This window comes from Cavia porcellus, unplaced genomic scaffold (genome assembly GCF_034190915.1).
Source record: "Cavia porcellus strain 051 isolate PalLab524CR breed Dunkin Hartley unplaced genomic scaffold, mCavPor4.1 scaffold_4, whole genome shotgun sequence".
NCBI classification, from domain to species: domain Eukaryota; kingdom Metazoa; phylum Chordata; class Mammalia; order Rodentia; family Caviidae; genus Cavia; species Cavia porcellus.
In genome coordinates, this window is record NW_026947487.1 from 55,338,136 (window position 1) to 55,355,206 (window position 17,071).

The 17,071-nt window shown below is 43.4% G+C and overlaps 2 protein-coding genes across 8 annotated transcripts in view; one reads left to right on the forward strand and one right to left on the reverse strand.

Annotated features, from left to right (window-relative positions):
* Positions 1–14,624, reverse strand: part of Dcun1d2 (defective in cullin neddylation 1 domain containing 2) — a 29,903-nt gene extending 15,279 nt beyond the window's left edge. The window contains exons 1-4 of one of the 4 annotated variants that reach the window (XM_003477498.5): positions 14,381–14,624; positions 9,870–10,086; positions 7,724–7,892; positions 2,088–2,218 (exon numbers count right to left, since the gene is read on the reverse strand). In XM_003477498.5, the coding sequence (XP_003477546.2) occupies positions 2,088–2,218; positions 7,724–7,892; positions 9,870–10,086; positions 14,381–14,383 (520 nt within the window). In that variant the 5' untranslated portion in view covers positions 14,384–14,624. The other 3 variants (XM_013141338.3, XM_013141340.3, XM_013141339.3) reach the window with 3 other exon arrangements.
* A 94-nt stretch (positions 14,625–14,718) lies between these two features.
* Tmco3 (transmembrane and coiled-coil domains 3) overlaps positions 14,719–17,071 on the forward strand; it is a 31,135-nt gene continuing 28,782 nt past the window's right edge. Inside the window, exon 1 of one of the 4 annotated variants that reach the window (XM_013141337.3) lies at positions 14,719–14,944. In XM_013141337.3, the coding sequence (XP_012996791.1) occupies positions 14,903–14,944 (42 nt within the window). In that variant the 5' untranslated portion in view covers positions 14,719–14,902. The remainder of the gene's footprint in view (positions 14,945–17,071) is intronic. The other 3 variants (XM_013141336.3, XM_005007128.3, XM_063247062.1) reach the window with 3 other exon arrangements.

Here is a 17,071-nt window from a genome sequence, read left to right on the forward strand (position 1 = left end):
TAAGTAAAAGATAAAAGTGGCCACCTATAAGAACACAAACCACATTGACTGGCCCAGAACAGAGGTGACATCCAGCTGCAAGGGATGCTGGTACAAAACTGGCCCTGCACTCCAATGTTACCCCTTATTGCCAAGGACACTATGACAAATGCTTCAAGTCTGAGTCTAGCTCTCCACTCTGCAAGAACCCAACACACTCTGTGAAACTCCACTCTCAGAGTACCCTATGGTCAGTACCTCTGACTCCATACTGGCATAAAAACCAATGGCCTCTTCAGTCCTTAGAAGGGCACAACTGCCCATTGCCATACAAGGACTGGGTGGATGAGGATTCTGGGGCTGATCAGGGCCTTATGTCATGTGGCGGGCTCCTTTCTCTCCTCATCTAAACCAGTTCAGCAATGGTTGGTCTCTGAAAAGCAGTGGAAAGCAAGAGATACCAAAAAGTCAGCCTTTTGTCCCCTATCTGTGATGACAGTGGACTTCTTTCTGCTTTCATATCTATGCACCCAGCCACAAAGAACAGAGCCTGAGGTGGCACTATTGGGTCACCCATCTTCACAAACAACTTTGTCTCAATAATCTCTGCCCAAAGGTTTCACTGATTTTGGCTGTGTGACCGTGCAGCACAGGAAGGCAAGATCCACAAGTCTCAACTGAATCTCTGGTTTTTTTCTGGTGCTGGGGATTGAATCCAGGCCATGCACATGCTGAGCACAAGCTCTACCCTACCACTGAGCTGCACCCCAGACTCTGGCATCTCTGGAACAGGGATAAATACATCTGTACTCTCCTTCAGAAACTGACAGGACCTTCTAAGTTTCAGGGGAGCTGTCAGGTAAGCTTCTGAGCACAATGTCTGAGGAGGGCTTTCTTTGGCTGCTTAGCAATGGTGCTGAGCTGTGAGGAGGCATGTGGGTGAAAGGTGGTTTCACGGATGAACCAGCCTGGAAGGGAAGGAAGCTTGAACAAGAAACCTGTCATTGTCCAGTGCATCAAATTAGACAAACGAGAAGATGAGGACACAATCCCTGCCAGTCAGGAAAAAGAAGGCTGACTGCCTGCTCTGATCCCCTCAGACTGTACCCACATCTGATGGGACAACAGTCGCAGATGAGGTGGGTGGTACAGCGGACAGGTGGGAAAGATAGGCCCGCAGGGTATGTGCACGCAGACATGCACAAGACCAGGACCAAAAACCAAGCACTTGCAGGAGGTTTTCTAAATTTCCTGTTAATTTTTGTCATTTTATGATACTGCTTTTTTCTTCAAAACACAGATTTCTAATATGCCACTTTAATCCCTATTTATATTCCTCCTCAAAATTTTAACTAATAAAGGATTTTAACTAATGAAGGACTGTTACATCCACTAGACAACCCTGTATAGGGCAATATAGACAGATTTTTAGAAGAGAAAGCAAGAATAAACCATATAGTGTTAGATGAAAAACAAAACCCTTCAAATAACCCAAAATCTCAAACTGATAATTTAAGCTGAAAATTGCTCAGATGAAACTAGAAAATACTTTTAGAACTGAGTAAAGGGAAGGAGATGAAAATAACCTATGTATGTTACATGTCTATATCAATCACAAAATGAACCTCATTACCCAAATTACTGATATGTACAAATGTACATGCACACATCCATGCTTCCCACATGTACAATTATAGTCCCAGGGCTCCGAAGGAGGACTGAGGTGCAATTCAGAGCACAGGAGAACTGGTTTTTACAGAGATCAACTTTTACCCTCCAGGCTTCTCACAGACCTGGCTGTGAAGACTGCAGACTCGGCTGGCAAAACAAGGTCCATGCATTGAGACTGTCAACTCCAACTGGTGACTTTCATCAGTGAGATATCAATGAAAGGGCATGGAACATTTACGAACTAGTTCACACTTAAATTTAAATACTAAAATCCAGAAGTCAAGAGACACAATTGGTTGTTATTTTTCAGGTATAAAAAGCAGAGAAAGACCCCAAACCAGGGGCAGCAACACGGCCACTATGCTGAAATCATGCTGCCCACACCCACTCACTACTTGTCAGACCTCATGCCTGAGCACATGGGGATTCATACTCACCTAAACCCTTTTGCCCAGGGTTCTTAGCAAAGCTAAAGGTAAACTGATAAAAGTCTTTAAACTTCGTAGAGTCCTTAAGCTCCTGTTCCAATCTGGGCAGAAGAGCCTTCAGCTTTTCTGTGCTATCACACCTGTGAGGAGAGACAGGTCTGTTACTCGTAGCAGACAGGCCCCCAACACTCGTCTCCCGCTCGACTGGAGCTGTACTTCCTGCCTCTCTGACCTCTGAGGCCACAAGGTTAACTTCTAAGGGATGGAGTGAGTGACCGTGGTGCACACATCTCTTGCACAAAGGAACACGAAATGGTGCTGGTTGCAACACTGTAGGTACGCCAAACCCAGCAAGCCACAACAAGGAGTGGGTGACCACACTGTATGTGAAGTGTATGAGTACAATTGTTAAAAGAAGAACCCAAAACCACTAGTCTTCTTGTTGAGTTGGAATAGTGCACAGTTTAGCTCCCAGTGGGGGCCACAGCCCTGAAGGTGACAGTCAAAGGAGGGAAGTCCTGGTCACTTCAGTGACCACAGGACTGGGCCCCTCAGCTAGCCTGGGCACCTGCAGACTCCGTGCTGCCACACAAGGGAAATAGACATTATTTCTACGTATTTAGGGACCTGTTTGTTGTAGAGAGCTGTATTTAAGATATAAGATAGCATCTATGAAACTTCTACTATAAAACCTGTTCTAAAATTGGGTTTTCCTCCAAAAAATCAAAAATTAAAAACATTAGACTGGGCTGGGGGTATGAGTGACCTGCAGAGCACTTGCCTAGCTAGCATGCACGAGGCTCCAGGTTCAATTCTCAGCACTGCAAAAGGAAAATTAAATAGAACTAGAATTATTTGGCCTTTAAGGTGGCAATATGGAACAGTGGAACTGAAGTTTCCCTTTTTCATTTCACCTGACTTGATGCTGTATTTCACGTACCTGTCCAAGTAGAGCAGAATGCAGGAAGAGAACAAGAGACACCCTGGAGCAGCCCAGAAATTCCAGGAGCAGGTGTGGAAGACCGCCCAGCCTCCCAAAGCACCAGCAGCACCTACCCGGGGTGCACATGGGCCGTAGAGGGGTGGCATTGCCACAGTGCCTCTCTGGATGTGCACACTGGCCATTTCCTCACTCTTTGATCTACTCCAGCACCTAGGAACTCCTCCCAGGGCCCGTGTGCTACTCTGAGCCTGGCTTGCCTGGCCCATGTTTATCGGTGAGCAAGGTTTGCTGTTGCATGTGCAGCTGCAGTGTCTTCGTCTTCTTTGCCATGTAGAATCCCAGTGCTTGGAGTACAGCCTGGCCATTCTAGTCCTCTCACCTCAAGCAGCACTGTCAGGCTCCTGCATGTGCATCTCAGTTCATGCATGAACATGCTCTGCCAGGTACCTGACCCACAGAGGAACAGCTGGGTCCCAGGATCTCCAGGATGTCAGAACCCTGCATCAGTGCTTCCGGGCCCACCCCCATTGCCTACTGCCCACTGCCATCTTTGGCTAACTCAGAAGGCAGGTTTTGCTGGGGATTCCATCTGTCTGTACCTCCCCAGTGAATGTGGTAGCATCTTTGTTTTCGTTGACCATTTGCATACCTTTTTGTCAGAGCTTATTCAAATCTCTTGTTCATTTTTCAATCAGACATTCTTCTTACTATTTTGCGAGAATTCCTTAGAATACATGCTTTCATTAGTTGGGTACTGTGTTTTTAAAGTATTCTCACCCAGAATGTGTACTGCCTTTTTACTTCCCTGATGTTTTGTGTGACCAGAAGTTATTTTTAGAGGCTTTTTGCTTCTACCTTTGGTAGCAAGATCTGCAATCACCTGAAACTGACTTTCATCCAATGGCTAGAGAGGGATCAAGATTCTTTTCTCTATAACTAACCAATTTTGTCAGGACCACTGATTGAAAAGATGTCATGGGTCTCCTATCTCTCACTGAGTTACTACGGCCTGACAGCTTGACAGCTTATAAAAGTATCGCACATCTTTACTCTGATTTCTGTTAAGCATTCTGAAGTTTTGATGATACTGAGAATAACACCTTAAAATTCATTTTAGGCAGGGTGTGGTGGTGCACTTCTGTAATCCCTGCACTTGGCGAGAGGCTGAGGCAGAAGGATTGCCCTGAGTTTGAGGCCAGCGTGGGTTATACAGTGAATTCAAAGCCAGCCTAAACTGCGTAGCGAGACTGTCTCAAAAAAAAAAAAAAAAAATCACTTTGCTTTGCTACGTTGTTATATTTATCACACACACATTTAGTCAGATTTATCTTAGGTTTTGTTCCTCCACCTCAAAGGGAAAGTGGCTTAACATTCCGGTAAGTAAAATGTTTCCTGAAGGATGTGTCAAACTAAACACTGTAATCAATTCATTTTTCTTTAACCATGAATGGATGTTGACTTTCATCACTTTATTTTAGGCATTAGGTATTCTTTTGTTTGGTGTGCTGTTAATGAGGTGAATGACATTAACTTTGTGATATCAAAAGAATTCTTACATTCCTGGACTCTAACAAGCTACCATGATTCTAGCTTTTTGTTCACTGCTTTGTCCTTGCAACTGGATTTAATTGACTAATAATACCTGTCATATCTATAAGCAGGCACTTATGCCACTGAGCTAAATCCCCGGCTCTCTACTTTACAAAATGTTCTCTCTCTCTCTTTTTTTTGAGAAAGGGTCTTACTAAGCAGTTCAGGTGGGCCTTGAACTACATAGCCAAGGCAGACCTCAAACTTGTGGCAATCTCCTGCCTCAGCCTCCTTAGTGCTGGGAGTAGAGGTATGCCACCATGCCCAGAATGTTCTGAGTCTTTGAAAGAGGTCATAATTTTCTACTTAGAGAGAATGTCTTTCCTAGATTTTCTTATTTAAGAAAGTGCTGGCCTCAAAATAACCTGGATGTTTTCTCTTCTCTGGAGGAGCTGTTTAAAATTGGTAACCCTTTTCATTAAATAGCAGATGTGCCAATGAAGCCATTCCAGCCACAAGTTCTCCTTTTGAGACTTTACAGGATCAAGTGCTAGGATGCAGGGAACTATTAGGGTTTCATATTTCTTCACATGTCAGCTTTAGAAAATTTCTTTACAGGCTGTCAAGTTTACTGGCACAAGTGTCCATAATAAGTTTATTTCTTAATGTCTGTAGGATCCATAGTGATATGCCATCTTTTCATTCTGTATTGGTTATCTGTTATTTAGTGCTTTTATGTCTTTTCAAAAAACAAAACATCTGGCTTATTTGACTCTTTTTGTCAACAACTTCTTTTCTAGTTAATGAACATTCCCATCAAATTACTTTTTTTTTTTTAATTGGTACTGGGGATCGAACTCATGACCACACGTTTGCAAGGCAGGTGCTTATGCTGCTGAGCTAAATGCCCAGCCCTAAATTACTACTTATTAAAAAAAAGAAAGATCGTATCTTCCATATCCCTCCCTGAATCTCCTGCAAGTTCTCGCTGTTTCTTCTCAGTCCTTGGCCTGGAGAGTCAGGCAAACACTCTACCACTGAGTAACACCTCCGCTCTCTTTTTCTACTTCTTAAGTGGACACTTTGCTTAATGATTTTCTGTATCGTTTTCTTTCTAAATACATATTTAAGAAGCTGAATCCTATAAATTTTTACATCAGCATTTTCTTTATCACTCAATTCCAAGTACATATTTTCTAATTTCTATAGTAAATTCTTTTCCAAGCCACAGATTATTCAGTGATGTACAATACCCATAAAAAGTTTCTTCTTTTTTTTTTTTTTCAGGCATTTCAGCCAGTGTTCCCATACATATTTTAACTTCATGGTATCTCTAGTTTAGTTGCATTGTGACCAGAAAACATACTTGATGGCCCAGTTTATGGTCAACCGTTTTGAATGTTCTATATTTTAAAAAATAACCTTCTTCAAAGGCAATGCTCTAAAAATGCCTTCTAGACCATTAGTTGTGTTGTTGGAACTTTTTTTTCCTCTTTAGACTGCTCATTGTATCAGTTCCTAAGATGCATGTGAAAATTCCACACTTTCTATCTTCCTCTTTGTAGTTTTTTTTTGGTTGAAAGATTTTGGGACTACTTAGTAAATACACACAAAACCATAAAAGCTATTGCTCTCCTGGTGAACCACTTTATACCTTAAAACTATTTTTTTTGCACTGGGAATCAAACCTTGCATTTGCCAGGCAGTGCTTATGCCGCTGAGCTGGATCTCTGGCCCCTTGAAACTTATTTTAGTATTAACAAAGCTGCACACATTATTTTGGATTATTATTTGCATAAAACATCAATTTTTATCCTTTTCAATTGTTCTGTGCCTTTATGGTTTAGGTTTATCTATTGGAAACAGTATGCACAGTTACTGCTTTTAAAATATCGAATAGTTAATTAACATTTAGTATAACTGTAATTATTGACACCTTTGGCTTTAAATCCTCCATTCATCATGTGCTTGCTATCTGTCTTGCTTAAACTAATTTCCCTTGTATTTATTTTGGTTAAATTTCTGAAGGTATCCTATTTCTCCCTCTATTATTTGGAAATTATATACATTTGGCATTTTCTTAATGTATCTTTCAATGAGCAGTATTTTTAACTTTTGTGAGGGGCAATTTATCAGTTCTTTCCTCATAACTCTGCTTCTTATGTCTTTTCTAAAAACATACTAACACTTTTATATAGATATTTTCCACCCTAAACCAACTGGTGGTTATCTGTGCTTTCCAAAGCACAAAGTAATGAAGAAATAAGCAGTTACACCATTTTCAGAGTGGTCTTTGGCTCAATATGGCTGCCAGGAATGTATCATCAGAAATAAAGAAAGTCTTATAGAGTTTATTATCTAAACAGACAGAGATGATAAATATAACACAGGAAAAAGCAAGAAAGGCTTTAAGAACAGGTTTACAGGCTCTATACTCTTTTAACAACAGAAAGCAGGCTGAGATGTCACTAGAGACATATCAGAGATCCAGAAATATCAGCGAGTCAAACAAGCTGGCTATTACACTATTACATGAAATAGGTTAAAAGACCCATACATGAGGTGGTTTCATTTACTTTTATGACTTACCCAGTAATTAAGAAACAAGTTATTAATCCCACACCTAAGGTAGAATACAGAAACGTAAGAAAAACCAAAATGACACTTTATTAATGTTTAATGGAGTGACATAATAAATTATACATGTTGAATACAACACTATGAAATAAACTGAATGCCCGAACAGACTCCCAGTACATACTGTTTATTCAAACTCGGAAGGCAATAAAAGAAAATAATGTTATAAAAAGGATTAACCAACGTGCTAGCCATGGTGGCTCACGCCTGTAATCCCAGCACTCGGGAGGCCGAGGCAGAAGGATGGCCTTGAGTTTGAGGCCAGCGTGGGACACGTAGTAAATCCAAGGCCAACCTGAACTACACAGGGAGACCTTGTCTCATAAAGAAAAAAAAAGTGGACTAATGTGAATGATGATAAATACAACTTTAAACTAGAATTTAAAAAGAAATTAAAGGCTTAATAGTGCAGATGTATATGGTGTTTGTATTACATACAAATAAAACACATTAATGTGAAATTAGTGTTCTAAGCCTATTGAAAAGTATTGAATGCATCTTCCTTAAATAATTAAAGTTGAAAAAATTTACTTACCCAAGCTCTGTCATGCCATCTACAAACTCTTTTTTGCTAAATTCACACTGAGTGGCAGCCCTGAACTTCCATGCTATGACCAGAACACTGATACTGGCAGGATCTAGGCTTAAATCATCACAAAACTGCTGAATCCCATCAATTCCAATTTTGTTTTCATCTTGTGGATCTGTAGTTAAAATTAGGGAGAAAAAAGTTATAGTACTTTGACAAGTAATCCTAAAATTGGGTGATTAGGATCTTATTACATAGCTCTAGCTAGAATGTTTCAGATACATTAATCAAAGGACTATAGTTTCCTACATAAGAAATAGTGAGCAACAAATAACCCATAAAACAGTCCCATTTTTAAACCTAGGTTTCTGGGTTTTAACGACTTCATCCTTACGAAATGATTTTACTGGGTGAGATAGCACATGCTTGTCATCCAAGCTACTCCAGAAGCTGAGGTACGAGGATTACAAACAAATTCATGGCCATCCTGGGCAACTTAATGAGACTTCATCTCAAAATAAAAGTTTAAAAAGGGCTGAGTTCAACTCCCAGAAATAGAAAAAGTAAATCATGGCTAGTCTCCTGCCTCAGCTTCCCAAGCACTGGGATTACAGGTATGTGCCACCATCCCTAGATGAAAGCTGACTTACACAATGCTGTATTTTTAAATATGCTAAACCTTTAAGTTGTGGGTGTTGGACATTGTGCTGCACAGATAAAAGCTGACTTACACAATGCTGTATTTTTAAATATGCTAAACCATTTTCAGTTTTCAAAAACTACAAAGTACAAATCATTTTTTAAAGCCACATAATATGCTTTAAAGAATGCAACTTTCTTTTTTGTTATCGTGTACCAGGGATTGAACTCAAGACCCCGCGCTTGCAAGGCAGGCGCTTATGCCACTGAGCTAAAGCCCCAACCCCAAGAATGCAACTTTCAAGGAAAAAGTACATAGTATTTTCAAAAGAAAGTAACAATGCAAGGTCAAAGATTCTGTTGGATCTAGGATTTGTTTAAATAAAAATTTAAGTTTTAGACAATACGACATGTGTGCGACAGGCTTCGAATGGCCCTTATGCAATTGTTCTCATGATCTTTTAGTGTTCTACAACAAATGTTTCAGCCTAAATAAGAATACAAAGAAAAAATACTGTGTTATCAAGAACTGAGACACTAGCCTCTGTCATGGTTTAGATTACAGTGATGGTGAACCTGTTAGAGCTTTCACCTGATATACACATCCCTCTGTGGCACGCATGCCATAGCTTCACCACTACTGGTTTTGAACCAAAATGTGCCCCAAAAGCTTTCTGTGTGGAGGTAGGGCCAGGCTGGAAGGGGGCAGGTAAGTGAGGGTGTGACCTGGAAGGCTGTATTTCCATTTTCAACTCTGCCCTTTTTCCTTTCTGCTTCTGACCGCCATGACATGAATTGTTTTCTTCTTTTGGGGCCTTCTACCACATAATGGTTCTGCCTCAGTGCCAGCCGACCACGGACTGACGCTGCAGACACTTGAGCCAAAACAAATTTCTCTTCCTTTTAAATTGCAGGTGTCAGGTATTTTGTTTCAATATGGAAAATAGCTAATATAGCTTCTAAATGGGGACATTTCCCTCTAACTGTTGTCAATGTGTCACACTCACCACACAGAAAAGCAGTGGTGAGGGTTAACTCCTGAGCAGTCTTCTGTACCCTTCCCTCACCCCCAGCTTCTTTACTGAAGAAATGAGGTTACGGGGCAGAACTCAAAAGCAGCAGCAGCATGGGGTGCTTTTGTCCATGCCACCAGAAGTTCTGCACACACTTGTGACATTAGCCACGACTGGCAACTTGGCTAGTTGGGTGTTGCTTAGGGAATTAGTTCTGGGTGTGTCTGGGTGGGTCAGGAAAGCATGACTCTGGGGTCCACAGCTGGTTCCTGGCTGCTATGGAGAGAAGTTTTGCCCCACACTCTTCAACCGTGACAGATCTGCATTGGAACCAGTGACAGGAGGAATGAGTTCCCTGAAATCGTGAGCCACAGTGAACCTTTCCTTTAAGTTGTGGGTGTTGGACATTGTGCTGCAGAGATAAAAGCTGACTTACACAATGCTGTCCCCTCTGGTTACAGAAACTGTGTGGTCTGGCTTTCCTGCTATACCCGCCTTACCTTTGTACCTGCCATACAGCTGCTCCAGCTTCTTCTGGTCCACAGCGTTCCGCATGGATTCCCTGTAGTACACGTCTGGATTCTGGAAGAAGCTGTCGGTGGCCTCATCTAGTTTCCACTCATTCTGTGTTAGGCAGTAGATAGCAGTTCTCTCATCGGCCTGAGTACAGGCCATAAACTGGCGGACCTTTTCCTTCTGAGATGATTTAAGCTTATGCTTTGGGATGCAAAAGAAGCGGGAAAGCCAATGAAGCGACTCCAGGGTTTGTGGCAGCCTCTATTCCTAATGCCTATATTTTAACTGGGAATAAGTGTTTTGTTGAGTGACTCCACTTCAGAATTAGAGGAAGCCAGAGCCTTGTTCTTCATCAGTTAAAAAGACTGCACAGTCTCCTGAAATTGAAACGATAGCATCTAGATAGTAAACAAATATTCAAAGTCTAATCTTCAAAGAATAATGAGAATTGGTATTTTATAGAAAACACATTTTGACCAGTTCTCTGTACACAGTGGTATTTCTTTTCCCCTTAAACATCTTAGCACAGTCTAACACAGAAGGCAGGCCTGACGTCATCAAGGGGCCACCTGCAGATCTATGGCCTCAAAGTTCACCCTATAATGACCAGCAGGAGGCTGTGCAGACTGGAAACATTATTTAAGTTTCTCTCAGTTGAAAAACAGAAGCACATTGGTGAAAACATACACACAGGACTAAACTTGAAGTGTGCCACAAGAAGGCTCAGAATGCTGGTCAGAAAATGAGAAGTGATGTACTAGTAATAAGAATGTCTGCCTGTGTGACACAGGGCAGAGGCTGTGGGTATGCAGTAAATAACAAACTGCCAAGCGACTGTACTATATATAGTCTGTAATGAAACAGAATAACATCTTAAGGTTTCCAGATACAGAATGCTTAAATTTCCAGTTCTCAAGGTAACTTGGAGAAAGCAACCCTAAAGTGACTTGCTAATTTCTGTACATCAAAATAGACTAAGCTAATTTTTTTAATATAAATATTTTACCCAATGATACCTAAGAAGAAAAGTTTTCCTAAAGAGGATTATACTCAATCTTCAGATAAGGATGAAAGTTTACAGAAACACAGAATAAACTGTAACTTACAAGCATATGGAGAAATGAAAAGGCAGGAAAGGAGAATCCAACCAGGGACAGAATTCACATAAAGATAGGCACGCGATAGACATGCGCTGAACCTGGGCTGAAAGGCAGCACTCTGAGCCTGTGAGGTACCACAGCAGAGAAGGGGTGTCCAGGTAGGAAAGTCTCTCCTAACAGGTTTAGAAACCTATTAGGGCTCAGAAGTAGGACTGCACCTCCTGGCCTGGAACCCTAGGGAAATGGCTCTACCTGCGAAAGGACACATGTGATGTCTCCTTTGTACAGACTGATTCCTTACCAAATGTCAGCAATGAACAGCTGAGCGAGTTCCAGTTTTCTCCAAGGCAACCCAATATGTGTTGCTATCAAAACTGAGCAAGAGTGAAATGACCCTGTGTAGACACACGGTATGCTAGTGTATGCTGCGGGTCTGGGTCTAAGACCTTGGGGAGGTTTCACAATGATAAAATTGTCTCAGCACTCTCCTTTCAACTGTCCCCAGCCTCTCCTGAGTTTTCAGGATATGTTTCATAAAACCATGAGCTGATGAACACAAAAGATTCAATAATAATACTTTTATGAGGTCAGACACTAAAGATACTTGTAAAAATAATAAAGTAATGGGTTTGTTATTGGTAATTCTAAATTACACATTTAAAAACTCATTTTAATTTCTGATATGGGAAATATCAATAACTATTACTTACATAAGTAAAAGTTCTTTGAGACCCCAATCATTTTTAAAAATACTTTTAGACAGTGAAATGTGGGTCTCCAGTACAGGGTGAAAGCTGCAGTCAGACACTGTGCACACAAGTGGCTGTGCCCGCAGGCCAAGACTACTGATGCAACCAGCAGCTAGCTTGTGGGCTGTAGCTTCCTGACCCTGATCTAGAGTCTAAGGTATACGAGGAATATGTACCACACACATTATTTTCTAAAAGTGAATCTGTGAAAAGGAGACAAAGAATTCAAGGTTATATTTTCTCCTAAGGCTAACTTGACCTCAGCATAGATAGCACATGCTATGATAGTAAACTGATAAACCAAAACACCAAGATCTTTTTATGAAGTTGACACTTTAATACAACAGCATAAATTCCTGCGTTAGGAATACCCATGGTATTTTGATTATATCTAATGCTATAATATTTAAAAGTTCTGTTATGGATACAAATACAATCAGTATATCCACACAACAGAATACTATTTATTCATCTATCAAAAGGAAGTAATGAAAGATGACATGTGGATAAACCTTAAAAATATGCTGAGAAATAGAAGTTGGACACAAAATGTCACAGGTTATATGATTTCATGTACAAAATATCCAGAATGGGCAAATCTGTAGAGACAGAAGGTAAATTAATGGATGCCAGGGATGGACGGGGAGGGAGGGTAGTATCCAGGGTTTGCTCTTAGTGATGAAAATGTTTTGGAATTACATGTGACAGTTGTACAGCAATGTGAATATTCCAAACACCACTGAATTATACCACTTTAATAGTTTTATGAGAATCTTACCTCAAAAAGAATTCCAATGTCTCCAAGACTAGTCAACAGAGTCACCTACCCTCAGGGGGTGACCAGTTTACCCACAGATGGCTCCACACCAAGACAATGTGGACACCTGGAGATGGGTACCTGGGTTATTATTACTCATGAAGATCACCTCTGGATGACCACCCATGTGTGATGTGACAGCTAAACCCACAGTGTAAAGTTCCTACATGGCAGATACAGGTGCATGGATCCAGACTATGCAAAGTGGTTTAGAATCATTTCTATTTAGTTACAAAGGTGTAGACATGGAGACAACCATGCAGATCCCTCTCCAATCCATTCAAATTGACTTATCTGTAAGAGGCACTCCCCAACCCTGGGCTCAAAAGAGTGCCAAGGTGCTAGCTGGGCATGAGCAATAGCAACCATGAAGGAAAAGCATGGAGCCTATCAACAAAGCTGATGTCATCTTTTACAGGTTTGTCTATAGTGATTAAAACAATAATCAACAAAAAATTAAAACAAAATAAAAAACAATAATCAACAGCTAAGTCTAAACAACACGAATGCTTCACGTCCAAAAGTGACTAAAGATGTAATCACTAGGACTTCAGTGCAAGCAGAAAAGGGAAGTGGCAAAAGACTTCATAGGAAAGAAGCTCACAAACTATAAAACTTAAAGGAAGACTGACAGGTGGTACATACCTGGAATCCTAGCACTTAGGAGCCTGAGGCAGGAGAGTTCAAGATCAGCCTGGGCCACATAGCAAGTTCAAGGCCAGACAGAACTATAGCAAAACCCTGCATTGAATCTCTTGATAAGGTAAAAAAAAAAAACCCTGCCCCCCCCCTTTAAGGAGAAAGAAGAGAACTCTGAATCAAAAATCAGACCCAAAATCCATGCAAAATTAACCAAGATCCACAAACTGGCAGTACCAGAGGTCTGCCTGTCAAGTGCCAATGGCCACCTCTGAAGCTTGTCGTATCATGGAAACTAAACAATATTAAAGGAAAGCATTGTCTATGTTTTGTTACTTGTTACAATACACAAAGTTCTTGAAATGAAAATCTGGGTGGTCTCCTGGAAACATCAAATAAAAACAGAGCAAAAACCTCAAACATTTCAACTGTGCCCTTTCAAAAAGCCTCTGATAAAATTCAGGTACCAAAGATATCTATATACTGTATGAGAATTTTTAAAGAGCTCTTAAAACGTCCTTTCAGGGACATTTAATAGAACAAGCTCCCTTCCTAGGGTCGACTTAACGAGGAGTGACAGGGCAACAATGAGAACCAAATAAACTACAGGAACCGGGGGATCACTTTGACTATTTTGGCATACAGCAGGCTCGGTGGAGCCGGGAATTAACTCAGCACGCATGGACAAAGGGGAGTTAAGTCAAATATCCCAGTTCAAGCTTTTGGATCTTTAACCTCCACACGTTTCAAGCTTTTCCGAGGTTTTTCTGTGCACCCTGCCCTAGAGCGGGGTCCCATCCCCTCCAGCTCTATCCACTTGCTCGCCAGCCCGCTCTTCCTGGGGTCATCCGCTCCCCTCCAGCTATGCTCCGGGACGAGCCAGAGTGCAGCGAGGACGGAGGTCGCCCGAGTCCCCCAACAACACAGGTCCGCGCTGACGGTGCGGGTCTTCGCTTCCAGTCCAGCTTTCGTCCCCAGCGCCAGCGCACTGCTCCCTCAGGCCCCAGCTTGGCCCCAACTCTTACAGAGGCCGCCCAGCCTCGCGGGTGTCCAAAGGGAGGACAGCACCTTCCGATTCCCACGCCCTCCGCCCGGAGCGGTCTCGCCCCCAGCTCGCCCACGCGCCTGCCGCAGCCTCAGAGCCAGGACCACCGCGCCCACCGGCTGGCTAGCGCGACGCTGTCACCTACCATACTCGTCAGCGCCTCCTCTGCTCGCGACCTGTCTGCGCAGGCGCGCGCGGCCCACCGCCCACCTCCGCGCAGGCGTCGACGACCCCAGTCCTTCGGGCCTCCGGGGCTCGGGGTATCTGTCTACGTTTGGGCTCCCGAAGCGCACCGCGCCGCCACGGCCCCTCAAGTCTGCACACGCCGCCTCTGGAAGGGACCAGGACCCCGTCTTCGAAGGCGGGCGACCGCCTGTGGCTTTCAAGCCACACACCCGCCAGGAGGGCTCCTAGATGCAGAGGGCGGTCGGTCGACCCGCAGAACTACAGCTCCCAGCATGCGCGGCGTCGCGCGGAGTCCTTCGGGATTGCCTAGCTCTCTTTAAAGAGGCCGCGTCTCTTTTCTTGGCGCGCGTCGGTGGAGACCACTCTGGGAGAGAGGGCGGTAGCCTCCCAAAACGTCCGGACCCCGCCCAGCGCCCGGCCGCGAAGGAAGGGATGCGGGGGACGTCTGCCCGCAGCGCCGATCTCCCTGGCGGGATTGCTGATGCTCAGGCCAGACGTCCTGGGTGCGGCCTCCTGCGTCCTGGTGAGTGCCGCGAGGCTGTCTCCTCGTTCCTCCTTCTCAAGGTGGTGGGTGGTGTTGGCCCCCTTTTGGACTGTCTTCTTCTGGGTCTCTTCTTGGGTGGGGGCTCCCTTTATGGATCTTTTGTCAGTTCTTACCACAGGGCTTCCCGGGATGGGGTCTCCCCTTCCTTGGGCTTCATTCAGTTCCTTGGAGCCAGCACCCCCGTTTCTGCTCCTGTCTGGAGTCTGGTTTGATCTGTGCCTTGCCCTGTGCTGTGTTAATGCACATTATCCTGGCATCATTCACAATCTCTTTAAGGACGAATACAGTAAGCCTTTAAGCCCGATGCGCTGTGTCCGGCAACACCTTTTTTAAGTTGAGAGTCTGGAAGATGTCAGAGAAAAACCGGCGGGTAACGAGTCGGTCTGCAGATTTCCTGGGGGAGGGCATTCCTTCTTAACTTTTTGGCGTGGGCTCTTGTGTGAGTAAGCAGTCAAATAAGTGAAGGCGACCGGGAAGATTTGCTGCTGCTCCGGGGCTTCAGCTAACCCTTGGGAAGGAGAAAGGGAGGCAGGACTGGGTAGATAGGGTGCAGCCAGCTCCACCGTGTGGATTTGCTCACTGCTCCCTACTGCAGGAATAGTTACTGCAGCTGAAAGGGCTTTTTGTTCACCAGTCCCCTTTGATTCTTCCTCGATGGCTTTCCTGGCTGTAACACAACCGGCTGACTGGCAGTGCTTCCTCTAGGCCCTGCTGCTCTGTCTCTGCGTCTCACCCGGCAGTGCCTGGACTAGTGCTGTGTGAACCCTTGCGCAGGAGACATAGCTCACAGGTCGGGAACCCTTCCACTCTGTGACTTGGCCTCTGCGTTGGTGTCTTTCTGGTCATTCTTTGGATCAGAACACCTTTGTAATCCATTGCCAGTTTTCTAAAAGTAGTCTTAGTCATTGAATTAACTAGTGAAACACTTGCTTTTTCTAGAAGTTTAATTTAAATATTGTAAAGTTTTTTAATGACCTAAGAATTTTTTTCCTTTTTGTTAGTTCTTTGTTGTTTTACTGATTAGATATGGTACTATATTTATGAATCGTGTACTTCATTTTTGGCAACTGTCATTTGTATTTATGGGATCATCATAAGTGATCTCATCTTAAAGAAATATACTTGAGACTTTAAAATAGGCCTTAAAGTTAAGTCTTCCCAATTGTGTTGATCTTGTCCTTTTTTTTGGCAACAGGCGCTTGCTCTGCAGATCAGGCTTGGCCTTGAACTCACTGTGGAACCCAGGCTGGCCTTGAACTCATAGAGATTCTCCTGCCTCAGTTTCCCAAGTGCTAGTGTGCACCATCATGCCTAGCAATCTCATCTTTTTTGTCAGTTGTCTGGTGCTGAACTTGAAAGTGTTGGTAGTATCATTAAAAATAACTCTAATCTTAAGTCACTTACTTGAAATAATCCTCATATTTCCCTGTTTTCAGGGAAACTAAATAACTGTACAGACATCAGACTTATGAGTCATGTTACTGCCACACCCACCCTTGCTCCAGGAACTTTCCTGCCCACAGTCAAGGCTGGTTGCCTCGGTCAGTACGTGGCCATCCCTTTCCCGGTGTGTGTGTGTGTACACACCAGGGCTCAGGCTCAGCTGCATGAAAAGGGCGGAGCCCTGGATGAGGCTGTCCTCAGGGCTGGGATGCAGCGTGGCACAGTGGGAGAGGGAGTCACCATATGGAGACCTTTCTGTTACCTTCACCGTGATCCTGGCATCTACTGTCTTCAAGAAGCAGCTGAGTCAGATTTGTCCTTAGCAATTTGGTCTAGTGAGTATTGAGGCAGTGGCTCTAGCGGGTCAGAAGGAAAAGAGTGTGGCAGGTTCTGTGACTACAGGAAACAGAGCGTGAGGTTCCTGACTCCTGGTCTGAGGGTATATGGATGATTCCAAGTTCCTAACCTGGAAGGGAAAATAGAGATGTATGCTGCTTTGGCCGCCTGTTCCCCTAAGGGACTGACACACCCTTAGGGCTTGGAACTCTGGTGGGCTGTGTTCTGTGGGAGGTGCCCAGAGTATTAGCTGGGGCCTCTGATCTTGACGGCTCTGCTCTCTTAGAGATTTTTATGCAATAAATGCTATGCATCATTTCTAAATTA